Source organism: Vicugna pacos, chromosome 11 (assembly GCF_048564905.1).
Source record: "Vicugna pacos chromosome 11, VicPac4, whole genome shotgun sequence".
Classification (NCBI taxonomy): domain Eukaryota; kingdom Metazoa; phylum Chordata; class Mammalia; order Artiodactyla; family Camelidae; genus Vicugna; species Vicugna pacos.
Genome location: NC_132997.1, coordinates 54381884 through 54403103, shown reverse-complemented (window position 1 = coordinate 54403103; position 21220 = coordinate 54381884). Strand labels below are relative to the sequence as shown.

The following is a 21220-nucleotide window of genomic DNA, read 5'->3' as shown; positions in this document are numbered from 1 at the left end:
AACGAAACAATCCTGTCCATGCAGAGAGAGATAATGCCAGTAACTTCACATGACCTGTACTTCAAGCAGACAAAGTATCATATTGGGACCTTCTATCACTTTGGGTAAAATTGTGAGTTTCAACGCCTTCTAGAAACAAAGGAGGGAGAAGAATAGTGCGAGCTTTCAGATCTGCCAATGTCTATGATGCAAAATAAGTTCACGCAGATACAATCGTTCACTCCATAAATGTGTAAGGAGTACCTACTATGTGTCAGGCATTATTCTAAGGTTATGTCACAGGACCAAAAATCCCTACCCTTGTGAAGGTTATATTCCTCCATGTTTAAATATGAATACAGGTGATTTTCAGTGCACACTTTCTCCCAGGTACTTTGTTCTTTTTGTATTTCACAAGCTTCTATGTCTGGGACAACCTTGACTTTCCTCCCTACTTTTCCAACATGCCTAATATACAACCCTTTTAGAAAGTAATTATAGATTTCCAGTAAGCAGTTTATGGAAATATATCTCCAAGTATATGACTGAACATAAACTAAATGCTTCAGCAAATGGTTTAGTTCTGTCAGGTCATTTCATGAGGAGGATAAACAGAAGATATAACACAACTGCACTAGATTCAAATGTGGCAGTGATTAGAAAACTTGATCTGATTTTGGAAAATCTAAGCACCTATGAGAGTCTACTTAGTTGAGTGTGAGTATATTCAACATAAGGAAAAATACCCGAAGTTTTCACCATGCCTTTTAAATTAACTAAAGAAGCTTATTTAAGGAAAGAACATTTAAGATCATCTAATACTTCTACCACTCAATAACAAAATTATCTTTTAAACATCTTTGACAAGGCATAGTCTATTTGGCTTTTCTTTAATAGGTAATAACTCACTATGGCTTAAAACAACTCATTCTTTTTCTACCTAGCCCTTAAATTGCAGGGAGCAAACCCACATGGTATTCTAGACATAAGCATCCCTGTGCCAAGTACTCTGAGAATTTTCCCATATTTCACAAGCTAAGCATCATAATCATTTTAAAGCTGTAAAATGGTCCCATGCTATGCTACTGACTTTACATAGCTGTGTCACCTATATAAAAGTCACCTGTATAAAAGTCATTAGTACTTTTAAGTTTTCGGGATCTTTCAGGCCACAACTATTTTTGAAAAAAGGAAGTAGAGGGGGAAAGGACATAACTGACACAGAGTTGGGAAATTTTTATTTTGCCAACAAAGGAAATAACCGTATGAAAAGCTATTATCTACTTTTATTATTATTTCATAAATCAAATGTTTTGATGAATATCAAACAAGTAGAAAATAAATAAATTTTGAATAAAAAGTTGAATAAATTTGACTTCATAAAAAATCTAACTATACTGACCTAATTTCACTATAGACCATGAAAATGCTTTCATGGACCAGTGTTTGGAATTCACTGAATCAGATGACAAATGTCCTTTTCAACTCCTGATGCCTCAGGTGCTTCTTGATAAGTAATGTTTTCCCTATCTACTTGTGCAATAGATTTTATTTAACCTAAGGCCCTGACTTTATATTACCCTTATTAAATTTTAGCTTATGAATTTTCAAACATTAGTCTAAATTATCAACATATTTTAGAAACTTGAATTCTGTCTATCTTTCTCATTTTTGTGCCACATGCAAATAGAAAGTGTTTACTTTCAAAATATGCTTCCAAGTTACTTGCTAAAATAGAACAAGGATTAAGCTCTGTACATAGTGATGGTTTTATCCTTCTGCCAGGTTGCGTTCACATAGCTATAGCATTCTAGCAATGCTATCACCCACATCACATTTCTCTTCTTTATACAAAAGACAGGTCCATTAGAGGATCTTAGGGTTTAGCATTCAAGGGCTTGTAACGCCAACTTCTCACCCTCTACTCTATAGCTTGGTCAAAAGGTCACCCTGTTTATATTTAAATGTCTGAAGCATAAAAAATTCCAAATCCCTCCTTCTCAACAAGTCCAATTTCTTTCAGATAGTTTCTTTACAAAATTCATTCTATATTAAGATGAAATTTGAATCCTTCTACCTCCTGCTCATAGGTGGTCATTCTGTCCCTCAGGGACCTTCAGAACAAGTCTTTCATATCATAGCCCTTTAAAGATTTGATGACAGTGATAATGTTTCTCCATGTCTTACCTTTTCCTGGCTAAAAATTCCCTGTTGCTTTTATGAGCTTTTCATAGGGCATAGTTTCAAGTCATGTCACTACTTCAGATATCCTGTGCTAAATATGTTCCAAGTAACAATTCTTTCAAAGTGTAATACTTGTAACTGGGTAAAGCATTATGGTTGTAGTTCTCCAGGCATGGCAAGAACCAGGATGATCCAATTCACTGAAACCTAAGCGAATTCTATGGTATTTAACAAGCGAGAATTAAGTGCTTGGAGTCCTACCAGCTCCTTTTGACCCTGTGTTTTCTCAATATGATTCGTTCCAGAATTAATCTAGGATTTCTTTAATTAGTTGGGTTTAATTTACAAATTAATAAAATACCTATTTCTGGTTAAATTAAAATTCCTTAAAGCAGTAAAATGGAATGTAAAAGTATTCCTTCTGTTCTTTATTTCCAGTCTCAGTTCCTAAAAGTAAACACTATTAAAATTCTCACGAGAACATTTTTGAAAAATTACTTATGACTACATAAACATATGTCTCGATCTTCTTTCTTTTTTCACCTGAATAGGATAATATACATACTCATATGAAATGTACCTTTATCAATTATCTTGGGTATCTTCCCTACCAAAACATGTATTTAGCCAATTTACTACTTTAAACAGCTTTTAACATTCTCCAGTAACAGATATTTAGGTTGGCTCTAGCTTTTGCCATTACAGATAAAGCTACATAAAAACCTTGCTCATAATAAACTGATGGATGCCAGAGGGGAGGGGGGACAGGCAAAACAGGTGAATGGGATTAAAAGGCACAAATTTCCAGCTGTTAAATAAATAAGTCATAGGGATATAATGTACAGCATAGGGAATATAGTCAATAATATTATAATAATTCTGCATGGTGACAGATGATAACTAGACTTCTTCTGGGGTGATCATTTCATAATGTATAAAAATACCAAATCACTATGATGTACACCTGAAACCAATACAACATTGTATATCAATTTTAAATCAATTTAAAAAATATTTTTAAAAACTTGCTCATAGATTTTTGTGCATGTGCACACATGTATCTGTACTATAAATTGCTGTAAGTGGAATTAGTGAACCTAAAAGTATGTACATATTTTATTTCAATAGATATTGCCAAAATGGAACTTACACACATGAGCATACACATACATACACAGCTGGGGTGCTCTCTAGACCCAGAATTCTGAATTTCAGGACGTACCATATAAAAAAATTTACAGCTTGGAAAATAATTTTGAAGTACAAAGAAGGTTGAGAGTAAGTTTTAGAACTTACTTGTTAATGAAAAAAATGTTTATTAATATTTTCTTAGCATTAGTATTTTGTTTTTACAGGTTTATCACACTGATTCACATTGAGATTAATATCAACCAAAACCTCTAAGCCTTTTGGAGAATAAACGTTTGCTAAGCCATATTTACTCCATTCTCTATTTTGCAATGTGTTTTATAGTGCCCAGTATATATGGTTTAATATTTATACCTTTGTATTCCTCTGGATACTGGTATTTAGTCCCTATTTTGAATATTCCAATTCTTTGTGACTGGATTCTTTCAGTTAATATAGTCCTTTTTTCTTTTATTTTTAACTGAAAACTTTAAGAACAGTATTCTATTATTTTATCTCAAACACTAGTAAAACACTGAAATGAACTAGGCCAAGTGCAGATTGCAGTCCACCAGTAGAGGTCTCCCTCTTGGTGAGCAACTACACATTAATCAGCCATTTTAAGAATTTTTTTTTCATCAGTTACAATTCAAACTAATTATAAGGTAATTTTTTTCACACTGTCAAAAAAAAAGACATACCTGTTTGGAAAAGCATCAGAAAAGATGTTGCAAAAATTCTTTCTGCCCTTTATAACTATAGAATGATATAACATTCTAGAAACTGTATCACTCACTTATATATTGGACAAATAGTTATTGAACATCCAATATATGCTGCATTTCTGCTAGTACAAGAGACATAAGTAGTGAACAAGGAACACTAAATCATTGCCTTCATGAGATGCATGTTTGAGTGTAGAAAATGTACAATTAAAATTAAAAAAAAATATAAAGTATAATTTCAGATTGTAGTAGAGACTTTAAGAGAAATAAATATGATGACATAATAGGTTACAGCTGGAGAAGTGACTTAGGGAGATTGTTGTCTGGGAAGATGGTATTTGAGCTGAGTTCTCACAAATTGAATGTAACAGAAGCTGTCCATATGGCCATATGAGAAAAGAGCACTGCGAAATTACCAACTGCAAACTCCCTCAGATGGGAGGGTGCTTACTGTGTTCTTGAAACAGAAAGGCCAATGTGCAGAGATCTAATGAGCGAAAAGGAAAATAAAATGGTGCAGGGCTGAGGCAGTAGCAATTTCATGTAAGTCTGATTAAGCCATTAAAAGATGTTTGCATTTTACCGTAAAGGGCTATGGAAAGCAATTGCTATGCTAAACATTTGGCTTTTATATAGAAAATACATTAGAGAGATGAGTGTAAGCATTGAAAACCATATAGGATATTTTTGTAGTTGAATATAGAGATAATAGTGGCATAGGCTATGATGTTGACAGACAAGATAGAGAAAAGTATGTAGACAGAAAATGAATATTTTTTGGTGAAATTGACAAAACTTGTTAATGGATTAAATAGGAAAATGAGCCATCAGATATCATTAGAATGTAAACTTTACTGTTTACTTCCCAGATGCATAAATAATGCCTACCACATACTATATGTTTAATTAATATTTACTGAGTAAAAAAAGGAAAACTCACAGGTTTTTCTTCAGAGCAACTAAATGAAAGGCAATGTTATTAACTAAAATCAGTAAGATTGAAGAAGCAGTAGAATAAGTTGGAGAAGGAACAATCTGGAGTTATATTTGGCTATTTTAAGTTTTAGATGTCTTCTAGATATCAGCATGGAAATATTAAGGGGAAAACTAAGTATCTGAATCTGGTCTTTAGGAAAGAGGTCTAGCCTGGAGAGAAGAATTTGGATGCCATCAGCATGTAGCCATGGAATTTACTGTAATTCATTATTTAAAAAAAAAAAACCCACCAAAGAGTCCCTGAAGGACATTTAAAAAAAAAGATCTGATTATGGAAATACTGAAAACATGTTTATTAGTGAAAATATTTAATATCTTGAAGGAGTCATTATTCCCTAACATAATTTAAAATCTAAGACAATTGAACAGTTTCAATAAAAATTCTAAAATATATTTTCATAGAACTTGACAATGGATTCTGTAAGTTATATTAAAGAGCAAAACGGAGAACAGCAATGGTTTAAAGAAAAAAAACAAGGTAACTCAATTTGCCTAGAAGATACCAATATTTAATATAAAACCATAATTAAACTACACACCTCTCTGATACACACATACAAAAATTACAGCCAATTCCATTAATGAACATAGATGCAAAAATTCTCAACAAGATATTAGAAAACCAAATCCAACAATACATTAAAAGGATCATACACTACAAATAAGTGGGACTTATCTCAGGGATGCAAGTATGGTTCAATATCCACAAATAATTTAATGTACTATACCACATTAACAAACTGAATAAAAATCATATAATTATCTCAATAGATGCAGTAAGTTTTGACAAAGTTTAACATCTATTTAATGATAAAAAAAATCTAAACAAGGTGGGTATAGAGGGAACAAACCTCAAAATCATAAAAGCCCATATATGACAAGCTCACAGCTAACATTGCACTCAACAAATGAAAACCTGAAAGAATTTCCTTTAAGATCAGGAACAAGACAAGGATGCTCATTCTTGCCACTTTTAGTCAACATAGTATTGGAAGTAAGAATCACAGCATTCAGACAATCAATCAGTCAATCCAAACTGAAAGGCAGCAATTAAAACTGTCACTGCAGATGACAAGATACAACATACAGAAAATCCTAAGAGGCCACCAATAAACTACTGTAAGTCATCGATGAATTCAGTAAAGTTGCAGGATATAAAATTAATATACAGAAATCTGTTACATCTCCATACACTAACAAAAAACTACCAGAGAGAGAATTAAGAAAACAGTCTGATTTAAAATTGCATCAAAAAGAATAAAATACTTAGGAATAAATCTCACTAAGGAGGTGAAAGACCGGTACTTAGAAAACTATAAAACACTGATAAAAGAAATTGCAGATGACACAAACAGATGGAAAGATATACCACATTCATGGTATGGAAGAATTAATATTGTTAAAATGACCAAACTACCCAAGGCAAACTACAGGTTTAATGCAAACCCTATCAAAATATCAACAGTATTTTTCATAGAACTAGAATAAATACTTTTAAAGTCTGTGTAATTTTAAACATAAAAGACCTCAAATAGTCAACAAAATCTTGAGAAAGAAGAACAAAGCCAGAGGTATTATGCTCTCCTATTTCACACTAGTCTACAAAGCTACAGTAATAAAAAGTAAGGTACCTGCGCAAAAACAGACATATAGATCAATGAAACATAATAGCACAGTCCAGAAAAATGAACTCACACTAACATGGCAATTAATTTACAGCAAAAAAGGCAAAAATATACAGTGGAGGAAAGACACCCTCAATAAATGGTGTTAAGAAAACTGGACAACTTCCTGCAAAAGAATGAAACTGGACTATTTTCTCATACTATATACAAAACTAAATTCAAAATAATTAAAGACTTGAATGTAAGACCTGAAAACATAAAACTTCTAGGAAAATACATAGGCAGTATTCTCTTTGACATTTGTCTTAGCAATGTTTTGGGGGATATGTCTCCTCAGGCAAGGGAAACAAAAGCAAAAACAAACAAATGGCACTACATCAAACTTGAAAGCTTTTCACAGTGAAGTAAATAAGCAACAAAATGAGAAGACCGCCTACTTGATAAGAGAAGATATTTGCAAACAATATATTCAAAAGTGGTTAATATCCAAAATATACAAAGAACTCATACAACTCAATATCAAAAAAAAGAAAAAGAAAAGAAAAGAAAAGAAACAACCTGATTTAAAAATGAAAAAAGGACCTAAACAGATATTTTTCCAAAGAAGGCATACAGATGGCCAACAGGCACATGAAAAGGTGCTCAACACTGCTTATTATCAGGGAAATGCAAACTAAAACTACAGTGAGATACCACCTCACATCTGTCAGAATGGCTAGTATCCAAAAGATAACAAATAAAGTTTGTCAAGGATGTAGAGAAAACGGAAACCTCGCGTACTGCTGTGGGAACGTAAATTGCTGCATTCATAATGGAACAAAGTACGGAAGTTCCTAAAAAAATTAAAAATAGAATTATTATGCAATCCAGCAATTTTACTCCACAAACTAAATGAGTCACTGATATGAAATGTACAGTGTGGGGAATCTGACAATAATTATGTAATATGTTTGTATGATGATAGATGGTAACTAAACTTATTTTCATATTTTGAAATGATTATTTTGATTATTTTAGAAATGTATGGAAATATCAAATCCCTGTGTTGTGTACAGGAACTCATATAGTGTTGCACCTCGTTTATACTTCAGAAAACAAACAAATCATAGAAAAAGAGATCATACTTGTGGTTACTAAAGGGGGAGGTGAGGAGAGGAACAACTGGATAAAAGTAGTCAAAAGGCACAAACTTCCAGTTATAAGATAAGTGAGTACTAGGGATCTAATGTATAATGTGGTTAATATAATTAACACTGCTGTATGTTATATATGAAAGCTATTAAGAGAGTAAATCCTAAGAGTTCTCATCACTCAAAAAAAATATTTTTTCTCTTTCTTATTTTGTATCTATATGAGATGATGGATATTCACTAAACTAACTGTGGTCTAAGTCAAATCATTATGCTCTATGCCTTAAACTTGTACAGTGCTGTATGTCAATTATATCTCAATAAAAATGGAAGGAAAAAAAAAAGATTATGCAACACTGTTGCAGGGATAAAGAAACAGGTGGCGGGAACAGAATAGAGATCCCAGAAACTTGTATAACTTGGATCATATTTCAATTTATCTATCAATCTATTTTTACTTAGACAATAATACTAAAGATTATACACATCTGGTATGTATGTATTATACATATATTAAATAAAACATGTATATGTATGCATGTGTTACGTATGTTATAACTTACATATATGTATACAAGTGTATACAAAACAACAAACATTTTAAAAGCATGTGTGTGTGTGTGAAAAATGGTACTACTTCACTTTAATTGGGAGAGGATTAACTATTTAAAACATGACGGTTGCCCAATGGTTAGCACTGCTTTAAAAAAAAATCTATACCTCATGTTAGACATAAAAATAAATTTCAGATGATATAAAGACCTAACCTTTATATATATCTGTTATGTTAAATAACAATACTTCAATCATTTAAAAAGGAAATGCAGAAACTATAGAACATTTTTGTTGGGAGAATTTCTTGACAAAGCACAAACTAGCAAACCATGGCACTGAGTAGATGCTAACAAATCTATTTAAGGAATTAAAGATGGATCATATGTTTACATTAAAGTTCTTAAAATCCTTTATGAGTAACATATCATTTTAAAAGTTAAAAGAAAACCCATTGTCAACAGAAGATATTTTTAACAAACCTAAGCAATGAAATTTAAAAATAAAAAACAACTAAATATTGGCAAAGGATTTAGGCAATTCACACAATTAGAAAGCCAGTTAATAAACATTTGGAAAAAAATTTTCTCTTGAGTAATTAGATAATTATAAATTGAAGCCAATGAGATAGATTGAATACTCTTCAGATTCACAAAACATTTTCAAATGTGACAGCATAAAGTGTTGCCCACAGTGTGGAGGAATGAGACCTCTCATAGACTGGTGAGGGGAGTGTAAGTGGCTCAGAGACCTCACTGCAGTGTTCTGTTTCCTGTGGGACCTCATAGAAAACTGAGCTCAGTTGGGAAATCTCAGTTGCAGGTTCTCTAGATTGCATGTCTTCAGCTACTTTTTATTTGTTAATCAAGATTAACTCAAAAGAAGCAGTCTCCCTTACTGTTTTCTCAACATTCTTAGAGATAAAATTGTCAGCAAGCCAAATCAGGAATTTAACACATACTCTACCTTAAGTAAAATCAGAATCTCAGCAGATGTCCTTGAAGCTTCTAATCATTATTATATTTTATATCCTTACAACATTTGTGGTTTTTATTAGCAAGTAATTATCCATGTTATTCTCATTCTAAGACAAGAAAGGTGTTTAAGATTGACCTTATGTGTATCCTGATGCATGGCTTTAACAAATTAGTCATCTAGAAATAATTCCCTAAAAATATGTTGCTCTCTGCATTTTTTAAAAAAAACTCCTAAATTGAAGACAGGACAATGTTTCTTGGTTTTTTTCAAATTCATGGCCTCATCTGATAAACGAGGGAAAAAGCCATTCCTTTCATATGATTTGAGATTTCAAAATAAATAATGACTAAAAGTGAATCAGATCTGTTGTATTAAGCACTGTTTTGATTTCAAACTACATCTTTCTCTCACAAAATTCTAATATGGTCTCTTAGGTAATGTTACAAAAACCTGGTGTTAAATAAAGAACTAGGTGCTCAGTAAACAATAAACCATGACCTTAGGATGAGTCATCTTCTATGTTTTAAATAAATATTTTAATATACTTCTATATGTATGAACATCTAAAGCATTACATATAATTTTTATAGGTAGTTTAATGGAAGAGACAGTAACTTAGTTATCATACCTGTGGACACAGTGTTTCCAGGTGATTGGCTGCGACTTTGACAATTTTAATCCCATCTTCATTTGTTGACATGGAACAAGCAAGATTTGCCACCTTAAATACAATCCAAAATAATGGAAATCATTTCACATTATCAAGGAAATGCAGAAACATATGTTATCCTAGACAAATAAGAACATGTATACATTCGTTGAAAATCTCAGTAATAAACAACAGTATTTTCATAAATGTTACTGGTATATGCTCTATGGAAGCATTCAGAGAATCTATTACATAATAACAAAGGGCCATAGAAAATTGTTTGAAACCAAAAGGAACATTGATAAGCGAAATAGTAAGTTCTACCTGAGACCTCTTGGTATCAACATCTAACGCATAATAAGATGCTAACTGCTATGGTTTCCTAGGGGTCTAAAAAAAATAGTTTATCTATGGATTGAATGCAAATAGATTCTTGGAATCTCATATGATTGTGGTTTATTTTAAGTCTGTAATCAGTTTATTATTTCCCACAGGTCTATTATGCATACTTAAGTTGCATTAAGCATGACTGTATCTTTATTCATGTTTTATTCCGCATCAAATGTACTACAAACCTGGACAAATACAAGATAATTAAATTCTTCTTCCTGTTCTTGATTTCCTACTACAACTTCATGGGCACTATTTAACATTCTGGGAGTCACTTTGATTCAAGCCTTAGTAATACCCACATTCCTTTACACAAGATTGCTTTTGGAGCTTACACTCTTTTCTAGAGAAATGGGTGCCCTTTTAAATAATTACCTTCATGGCCATTATCTAAGTCCACTATTCACAAATACTTTCTTTATACCATGAAAGAGCCATGAGAAATATCATGGAATTCCTTTCTTTTCCTTTGAATGTCACTCTTACTCAGCATTCTCCTGGCTGGCAGGTGAGTGTTTGTGTACAGAGCAGTGTTTTCTTTGATCTACAAAATATGTCACTGTCTCTTCATCTCTTTGCAGTGATGACTTTTCTAATAACCATTTACTTATGTCTGTTAGCTATTATATATTTTAGCACACGGCAGATTTCACTGATGAAATCCAAAATCTATTCACTTGCAATGGAAGCAAACAACAAACAAATCCTTGGATCATTATTTGCAGAGTACCACAAAGTGTTACATGGATTAAAAGCCTTTGCTTTTTTTATAGGCTTATTTTTAATATGTCAATAGTGAAGCAACTCTTTGGTTAGCATTTACATATAATGAAATAACAGCCATACATTACTGAACTATGGAAGGACATTGTTCACTTTATTAATGTACATAGAAATGGCTTACTTTAAAAGGTCTGTTGTGGGCTTGAAGGTCACAATGCCTCAACTTTCATATCTGACATATAATTAGCACATTTATGAATTATTTGAAAAGGGCAGTAGTCTCCATGCCCCCTCCCCTACTCCAAAAGCCCCACTCACAGAAATAAGACATAGCAGTCTAATTGCTTTAATGTCATATAATAATTTGCACTGCACTTGCAGAAAATATCTACCTATAATTTTGAGCGCTCTTTAAGTATCAGTTAAAAATTACTGGCTCAATCTTTTGGTCACATCTGATGCATGGGGGTTTATCCAAAGTTTAAAAATTACAGAAAGGTACTCCATATGGACACTCCCTTACTTGATTTATTTTTAATGTGCCATCTTTCTCTTTTTCTTCCCTTTAAAAACACATTCTTGTTCTAGACATTTGCTGGCCACCATGATTACTGCAGCCAATTCAGTGACTAATGTAACATGGAAATCATCCTAAACACAAAGTTTCTGTTTATATTAGCAGACAAGTTTTCAAACACTGTCAATTGAAAATACAACAAAACTAAAAGTTCTCTACTCAATTAATTATTATACTAACACTCTTTCTGTCTTCCATTATTCAGACATACTTGAACTTCTCCTTACTAGAACAGTTCTATGTCAAGTAAACTTTGTAGACAATCAAGTACTATTTCCAGATTAAGGCATGTGGAGTTTTAATATTTTTTACAAACAAATTTGTATAGGATGGCTAGTATTCTGTGACAAAACAGAAACAGTTATATGATAGAAATACAGTATCTACATTTCTAATTTGAGTGATTTTTGACTTATTTTCTAAGTCATATCAATGTGCAAAAAGGCAAATTTCTTCTAACAATATTTGAGTTCTCTGTGGCAATTATGGCAGTCAAGTATATTCTCAGGCACAGGATGAAGGCAACTCTACTGGTCAAAGAAAGAACCATGCAGATAAAATGTTTTGTCAAATAGTTTGAGATATTTGGACATCTGACATCCTTTATATATCTAACTTTGACAATGTTTCAAAAGTCTGTGTAAAATTTCATTACTCAAGAGATCCTTGTGAAAGATTTCTGCCTGCTAAGGAAAATTGTTCATAGCGAGGTTTTAGAGACAAACAGATCTGGGTTTGAACCTGATTCCCACTATTAATAAGCTTCCTGATGATGAGCAAAATGTTAACTTCTCTGAGACCATTGTGTCACCTATAAAATGGGTATGACAGTACCTACCTCACTGGAGTGCTCTGAGGATTAAATAAGATAGTGTGTGGAGATGGTCTGATCCCAGGTAGCCCTGACCTTGTATTAATTTCCTTCCAGCTCATTTCTCTCTCTACTAATGAGCACAAGGAAAGAACATTCACCCTCTCAAGAGGTTTTACAAAATTAAAATCTTAGGGGCCTAAAGAAATTTGACAAAATGTTTAATCAAAGAGCCACAAATTCAGATGTTTTCAGGATTTATGCAGGGAATACAAACACGGAGTCTGGATGTAACTCTGGTTGGGGTGGGTTGGTGAGTCTGCAGGCAAACATGACTGCATACGCCCAGCCTCTAGGTACTAGAACTCATTAAAACAAGATGAAATATAAGGAAAAATCCACTGCCTTGACCAACCTAACAGTCCATTGGCTTACTTTAGTTCACAGTTCACCAGTTTGTGACCTCTGGCCCCATTCTTTAATCCTCTATTGTATAGATAAGAAAACAAAGCCAAATAAAGGGAAGAAACATACTCAAACAATTCAGTAACAGAGAGACTATTAACCAGGGCTGTATGTGTGCTATGTATGCAGTCCTGAATTAAAGTAATGAAAAGTTTCCTGCATTGAAATGCTTGACCAGATTTTTTATTGATATTGTGCTATATCCTTAGCCAAGACTAACAAAATCAGAGTCTAAATTATCCTAAATAAATGGGATCAAAACACTCAGATAAATTCATTAAAAATAAAAGGTCAGGACATGATGTTCTTTTACTTTTATAGAAGATTAAACTATATTATTAAAATCATTGTTGATACTATATGTAATAATTGCAAAAAACAAGTTAAAAATCTTTAAACAGAGACTTGTCATATTACTTGGTGGGGAGTGACTTTTTTTTACATCAGCACTTCCCTTGTGAGCCTCTTTCCTTCTCACAGGTCCTTCTGCCCTCTAAGATATGCGTCTCATTCTAAATGATTTAAACTTGAATTTACTGCCCTTTCAGATCTGTTTAAAAAAAAACACTTGTAGACAACAAAGCGTGGCCAGACAATTCTCGAATTAATTCACATTTATTATCATCCTGATGGTGTTTGTTCTCCTCTCTCTGGTTCCTAGTTCAAGTTCTTTAAACCAGCTTTGAATATCCCTGCCATCTTTTCTATTTGCTGGACTTTGGTCCCTCCCTTTTACCTCACTCCCTAACTCATATTCTTAAGTGAGAAATTCCCTGCTTTGGATCTTGGCCACATAAAATCCTGCCAGCTAGGCAAGTTCTGTCCCTCACTTTTCACCAAGATCAGGGAGATGGCCATACTTGACCCAAAAGAATGTCTCACTAATGGTGGCGCCAAAGAAAGCTATAAAAAAAGATATAACCCTCCTACACTGTTGGCCGGAATGTAGTTTGGTACAGCCATTATGCAAAGTGGTATAGAGATTTTTCAAAAAAACTAAAAATAGACTTACACTATGATCTAGCAATCCCAATCCTGGGCATATATCTGGAGGGAACTCTAATTCAAAAAGATGCATGCACCCCAATGTTCACAGCAGCACTATTTACAGTAGCCTAAATGGAAACAACCTAAATGTCCATCAACAGAGGACTGGATAAAGAAGTTGGTGATAATATTTATACAGTGGAATACTACTCAGCTATAAAATAGAGTAAAATAACACCATTTACATCAACATGGATGGACCTGGAGATTGTCATTTTAAGTGAAGTAAGCCACAAAGAGAAAGAATAATACCATATGATATCACTCATATGTAAAATAAAAAAAAAGAGACAAATGAACTTATTTACAAAATAGACTCACAGACATAGAAAAACAAATTTATGGTTACCAGAGGGGAAGGGGTAGAAGGGGTAAATCAGGAGTTTGAGATTTGCAGATACTAACTACTATATATAAAATATATTTTATATACTAAATACTATAGAAAATGGATAAACAAACAAACAAACAAAAGAGATATTTGGGGAGTGGGGATATTCTCAATGACCTTTAAATCAATCTACCATGCTATATAGGCTTAACTCTGCTTTTTATTATTACTCTGCTCTGAAATGGTAAAGAGATTGCATGTTTAAAGTACTGAAAACCAAAGCATGCTGCATTTTCACATTCTAATACCAAGTTTTATTTGAAATCTCCAGAGCACTAGTTGTCCTTTCAGTCATCTTAGACAACTGAAATGGAATCTTTGCGAGGAACGAGCTAACTAGTTGGACAGCTGCTCATTATAAATCATTCAGTCTATCACTAAGGAGTTCTCACACAGATATTTACCTGTGATGTGATTTCTCAAGAACATGGGAGTAAACTTTAGTATTTCAGCAAGATTTCCATTGTTGCATATTCACTGCTTATATATAGTTCACATAGTTAATTGTGATATCATGTCACCATGTTATCTTAGCTCTCAGTGGGGGAGAAAGGGCACGGTCTCATTTTCATTCCTTTTCCTCTGTGGCAGATGGTCATGCAACTCCTCTGTAAACACTTTCAAAGACAGGATTTATTGCTTTACAGGGCAGCCGACTCCCGTTGCAGAGATCAAAGTCACACAAGTTAAGAAGCTCTTCCTTATAATGAGGTGAAGTCTTTCTCAACAACTTTCTCATAGTCGTCATAGAATCCAGAATGTCAAATATGTTTAATAATAGAAGTAAGGTAGGGCCCATAGAAAAATCTGATATAGTAGTCCTCAATTTATAGGATAAGCTGGATGGTGAGCACAACAGAATCACCAGTATAGCTATTAAAAGAAAAGCCCAGGTTCCTTCTGTCAAGGTATTCTGATACATCAAGTGCGTTTATAGGTAGAAGTGAGAGGACGTATACGATATGTTTAATTTGATTTTTAAAAGTTCCCTAAGTGATTCTGTTATTATGCTCCACATACATATAACACAACACACAGAAACATATTTAGACTTTGGGTTGATTTTCATTTGTTTGTATAGACATTCCTTCCTAAGATTAATGTAAAGAGGTTAAAATCTACAAGAAGTATGAACTTATTATATATAGAAGAGGCTAATAAGTCATAGAAAAGGATTCACAAATTAGAGACAAGAAATAATGACTTATACTACCACCTGAGAAATAGGGCTTAGTCTAGCAGGGCCACTATGACAAAAGTGCCAGAGACTGGGAGCATACAAACAACAGAATTTATTTCTTGTGGTGCTGGAGACTGGGGAGTCTAGGATCAAGGTGCCAACAGACTCAAAGCTTGGTGAGCACCAGCCTGCTGGTTCTTAGACTAAGCCCTCTAGCTGTAACCTCACTTGGCAGAAGAGGTGAGGGAGCCCTCTGGGGCTACTTTTAATAAGGACACTAACCATATTCACTAGGGTTCTTCCTTCATTACCTCATCACCTCTAAAATGTCCCATCTCCAAACACCATCACTTTGAGGGTTAGGATTTCAACATATGAATTTGGGGGGGACACGAATATTTAGTCTATAGCAAAAAGAGAAAATTTTAAAAATAAAAGTACTCAGGAAACAAGAATATCAAGTGTAGGAGAAATTCCTGGCCTTCTCCTCAGAATCCATTCCTTTTTCTAACACTCTGACTTCCCTTTGGAAAACTGCTTTCTTATCCTCTAACCCAGTGATGTGAAGTCCTGGTATGACAGTTAATAAATGCTCCTGGTCCTCACCTGGCCCTGGTGTGGGCATATCCATCACTTCCTACTTAGAGTCCAGGAGCAGTTCTTATTTCTACCCAATCTGAGCTCTCTTCTCTCATTTTGCCTGTATTTATGTGCACTACATTGTCATCTTCCAATGAAGTCCCTTTTGTTTTCTACATAAGTAAGCCAAATTCATTTTCTCTTGCCTACAACCATAACTGAATGCAGTACTGAACCAGGAATTAACACAGCATTTAAGCACTAATTTCAGATGGTTACTCTCAGCAAAGTTAAAGGCTGTCAATGCAGAACCATAATCATTTCAACAGAAGTCACTTTCTAATCAACTATCTGTGTCTGGATTTAGGCAACCTGAATGTCCTAGTCTCAAGGGCAAATGCAGAGGAGGTGTTTACTTCAGGTTCTGCACATACAGGTAAATGTATTTGTACCTGTCTTCCTTTGAATATTGAATCCCTCAGTGTCTAGTAGAATATTTTATATACCAGGTACAAAAGAACACCTGATTCTTGAAAGTAATTTACCAAATTTTGGGTTTATTCTTTTACAAGTTGTTTAACCTATCTGAAAGTCATCCTTTCACGTGCTTTTAAATTCATAACTATACATTAAGGCCTGGATCAAATACCATTTTCTCTACAAATACTCTCAGTTGCCTAGCATCAGAATTCATACCTCTACCGTTCACACTCCCACAGTGACAGCACATACTTCATTCTCGCTAGGCTCATTTACGTATCTTTCAGATGGTAAATCGTTAGAAGGAAAAGACAATGATGTATTCGTTTTCAAAATTATTTCTTGATCAGGCAAAGTATCCTAAAATAAAATTTAGTCCATGTAAATAAATAAAAATAATAGTTTATCATACAATAAACCTTCTAGAAGAAAATATAGGCAAAACACTATCTCACATACAACTCAAAAATGTTCTCCTAGGGCAGTCTTCCAAGATACAGAAATAAAAGCAAGAATAAACAAATGGGACCTAATGAAACTTACAAGCTTCTGCACAGCAAAGGAAACCAGAAGTTAAACAAAAAGACAGCCTATGGAATGGGAGAAAATTTTTGCAAGTGAAACCAACAAAGACTTGATCTCCAGAATATATAAGCAGCTCATATGACTTAATAAGAAAAAAATAAACAACCCAATCCAAAAATGGGCAGAAGACCTAAACAAGCAATTCTCCAAGGAAGACATACACATGATAGATAGGCACATGAAAAAATGCTTAATATTACGAATTATCAGAGAAACACAAATCTAAAATACAATGAGGTATCACCTCACACCAGTCAGAATGGCCATCATTCAAAAGTCCACAAATGACAAATGCTGGAGAGGCTGTGGAGAAAAGGGAACTCTCCTACATTGCTGATGGGAATACAGTTTGGTGCAGCCACTGTGGAAAACAGTGTGGAGATTCCTCAAAAGACTAGGAATAGACTTACCATATGACCCAGTCATCCCACTCCTGGGCATATATCCAGAAGGAATCCTACTTCAAAAAGACACCTGCACCCCAAAATTCATAGCAGCAATATTTACAATAGCCAAGACATGAAAGTAGCCTAAATGTCCATCAACAGATGACTGCATAAAGACGTGGTATATTTATATAATAGAATACTATTCAGCAACAAAAACTGACAACATAACACCATTTGCAGCAACATGGACGTTCCTGGAGAATGTCATTCTAAGTGAAGTAAGCCAGAAAGAGAAAGAAAAATACCATATGAGATCACTCATATGTGGAATTAAAAAGAAAAAGAATATAAATACAAAACAGAAACAGACTCATAGACATAGAATACAAACTCGTGATTGCGAAGGGTGCAGGGGGTGGGAAGGGACAGACTGGGATTTCAGAATGTAGAAACAGATAAACTGTATAGCACAGGGAAATACATACAAGATCCTGTGGTAGCTCACAGCGGAAAACAAATGTGACAATGAATATATGTATGTTCATGTATAACTGAAAAATTGTGCTCTACACTGGAATTTGACACAACATTGTAAAATGACTATAACTCAATAAAAAAATTTTAAAAAATAGTTTATCGTTCATTGGGAAACTGAATTATCATGAATAGATATGATCTTCTATTGTATCACAAATGAATATATTCAATGAATTGTTTGTCTTAGAGGACTCAGTACAACCTATTCATTGGAAATTGTGTTCTTCCTCTGCCCCTTCCTCCTCAAAAAAAAGCTTCTAATTATTATATAAGCATAAAGGCAAGTATTATTACTTTAAATTATGAGGGAAAATACTTGAGGAGAAAGCCTTCAGATCATTAAACTTAATTACTTTGAGTTGATTTCAGTCTGTGTTTTTATATTGGGAACATCAAAATCTGACAAACCTGGAGCAAAGATACAAATGACCACAGGCAAACTTTGAGTAAAGGTATGGAAACAATATAGCTAAAATGAGTTCTTTAGTTTTGACCTGGCATTTGCCATAAGTTTGGCTTTCTTTCTGAATTTAAAAATGATTAAGGATTCTCAAAAGCTTGTGAAGAGACATGAGGAAGGAAAAGGAGGTCTGTGCCTTTGGGCATGTTAGTAAATAGCAAAACCATGTCACTGGCCAAATCACTAATGGAGGGAACACTCAAAGTCTCTTCAGGGTGATGGTAGATATCCAGAGTTGGACTAGATACTTTGAATTTGAGTTGCCATTGAGATTTATAAGTAGATATAGCCAGTAGGATATTAATTAGGAAATCACTAGCTTATCAATAGTAATTGGATATGTTTGAGTAGGGAGTAAATATTCTTACAAGAGCAGTTAAGATGCCAGTACTTACTAGGCAGATGGAAGGAGATAATCCTATGATGAAGTTTGGAAAGGGGGTCAGAGATAAAGAAGGTTACCTACAATACCCTGATGTCATAGAAGCTGGGAAAAGGGAAAGTTTCAACAAGGTGGTCTCAAGTATCAAATAAGGAGAGAACAAAAAAGTAGTTCCTGAAATTATTCACCAATTCAGCCACACAGGGGATCTTCGTTAGTTTGGGCAGAATAATGATGGGCAAATTAGCCTAGCAGGGACAGAGAACTGAACTGTGCAGGTGGTGAGTAGCTCCATATGTTTTGTGACTCAAAGCAGAGAGTTGGAGGATGCTTAGGCAATACTCACTCTCCCATTCTCGCATCAATCCATTTGTTTTGATTTCATCTCTTAAACATCTCCTTTTTTTTTTCACTTTATTTTTTTGTAACATTTTTTATTGATTTATAATCATTTTACAATGTTGTGTCAAATTACAGTGTTCAGCACAATTTTTCAGTCATTCATGGACATATACACACTCATTGTCACATTTTTTTCTCAGTGATTTATCATAACATTTTGTGTATACTGTCCTGTGCTATACAGTATAATCCTGTTTATCTATTCTACAATTTTGAAATCCCAGTCTATCCCTTCCCACCCTCCACCCCCCTGGCAACCACAAGTCTGTATTCTCTGTCTGTGAGCCTATTTCTGTCCTGTATTTATGCTTTGTTTTTGTTTGTTTGTTTTTGTTTTTGTTTTTTAGATTCCACATATGAGCGATCTCATATGGTATTTTTCTTTCTCTTTCTGGCTTACTTCACTTAGAATGACATTCTCCAGGAACGTCCATGTTGCTGCAAATGGCATTATGTTGTCAGTTTTTATGGCTGAGTAGTATTCCATTGTATAAATATACCACTTCTTCTTTATCCAGTCACCTGTTGATGGACATTTAGGTTGTTTCCATGTTTTGGCTATTGTAAATAGTGCTGCTATGAACATTGGGGTGCAGGTGTCATCCTGAAGTAGATTTCCTTCTGGATACAAGCCCAGGAGTGGGATGACTGGGTCATATGGTAAGTCTATTCCTAGTCTTTTAAGAAATCTCCACACTGTTTTCCGTAGTGGCTGCACCAAACTGCATTCCCACCAACAGTGTAGGAGGGTTCCCCTTTCTCCACAGCCTCTCCAGCATTTGTCATTTTTGGATTTTTGAATGACGGCCATTCTGACTGGTGTGAGCTGATACCTCATTGTAGTTTAGATTTGCATTTCTCTGATAATTAGTGATATTGAGCATCTTTTCGTGTGCTTTTTGATCATTTGTATGTCTTTCTTGGAGAATTGCTTGTTTAGGTCTTCTGCCCATTTTTGGATTGGGTTGTTTATTTTTTTCTTATTGAGTCATATGAGATGCTTATATATTTTGGAGATCAAGCCTTTGTCGGTTTCACTTGCAAAAATTTTCTCCCATTCCGTAGGTTTTCTTCTTGTTTTACTTCTGGTTTCCTTTGCTCTGCAGAAGCTTGTAAGTTTCATTAGGTCCCATTTGTTTATTCTTGCTTTTATTTCTTCTAGGAGAAAATTTTTGAAATGTATGTCAGATAATGTGTTGCCTATGTTTTCCTCTAGGAGGTTTATTGTATCTTGTCTTATGTTTAAGCCTTTAATCCATTTTGAGTTGATTTTTGTATATGGTGTAAGGGTGTGTTCTAGCTTCATTGTTTTACATGCTGCTGTCCAGTTTTCCCAACACCATTTGCTGAAGAGACTGTCTTTATTCCATTGTATATTCTTGCCTCCTTTGTCGAAGATTAGTTGACCAAAGGTTTGTGGGTTCATTTCTGGGCTCTCTATTCTGTTCCATTGGTCTATATGTCTGTTTTGGTACCAATACCATGCTGTCTTGATGACTGTAGCTCTGTAGTATTGTCTGAAGTCTGGGAGAGTTATTCCTCCAGCCTCTTTCTTTCTCTTCAGTAATGCTTTGGCAATTCTAGGTCTTTGATGGTTCCATATAAATTTTATTATGACAATCGATGCAGAAAAAGCATTTGATAAAATTCAACATCCATTTATGATAAAAACTCTCGCCAAAGTGTGTATAGAGGGAACATATCTCAACATAATAAAAGTTATATATGACAAACCTACAGCCAGCATAGTACTCAATGGTGAAAAACTCAAAAGCTTCCCACTAAAATCTGGGACAAGACAAGGATGCCCACTATCACCACTCCTATTCAACATAGTCCTGGAAGTCCTAGCCACAGCAGTCAGGCAAGAGAAAGA

General features: G+C 34.1%; 1 protein-coding gene across 4 annotated transcripts in view; it reads right to left on the bottom strand.

Moving 5' to 3' along the window:
* CTNNA3 (catenin alpha 3) overlaps positions 1 to 21220 on the bottom strand; it is a 1353918-nt gene that overhangs the window by 496989 nt on the left and 835709 nt on the right. For all 4 annotated transcript variants that reach the window (XM_031682182.2, XM_072971428.1, XM_072971429.1 and 1 more), the window contains one exon: positions 9926 to 10018. In XM_031682182.2, the coding sequence (XP_031538042.1) occupies positions 9926 to 10018 (93 nt within the window). The remainder of the gene's footprint in view (positions 1 to 9925; positions 10019 to 21220) is intronic.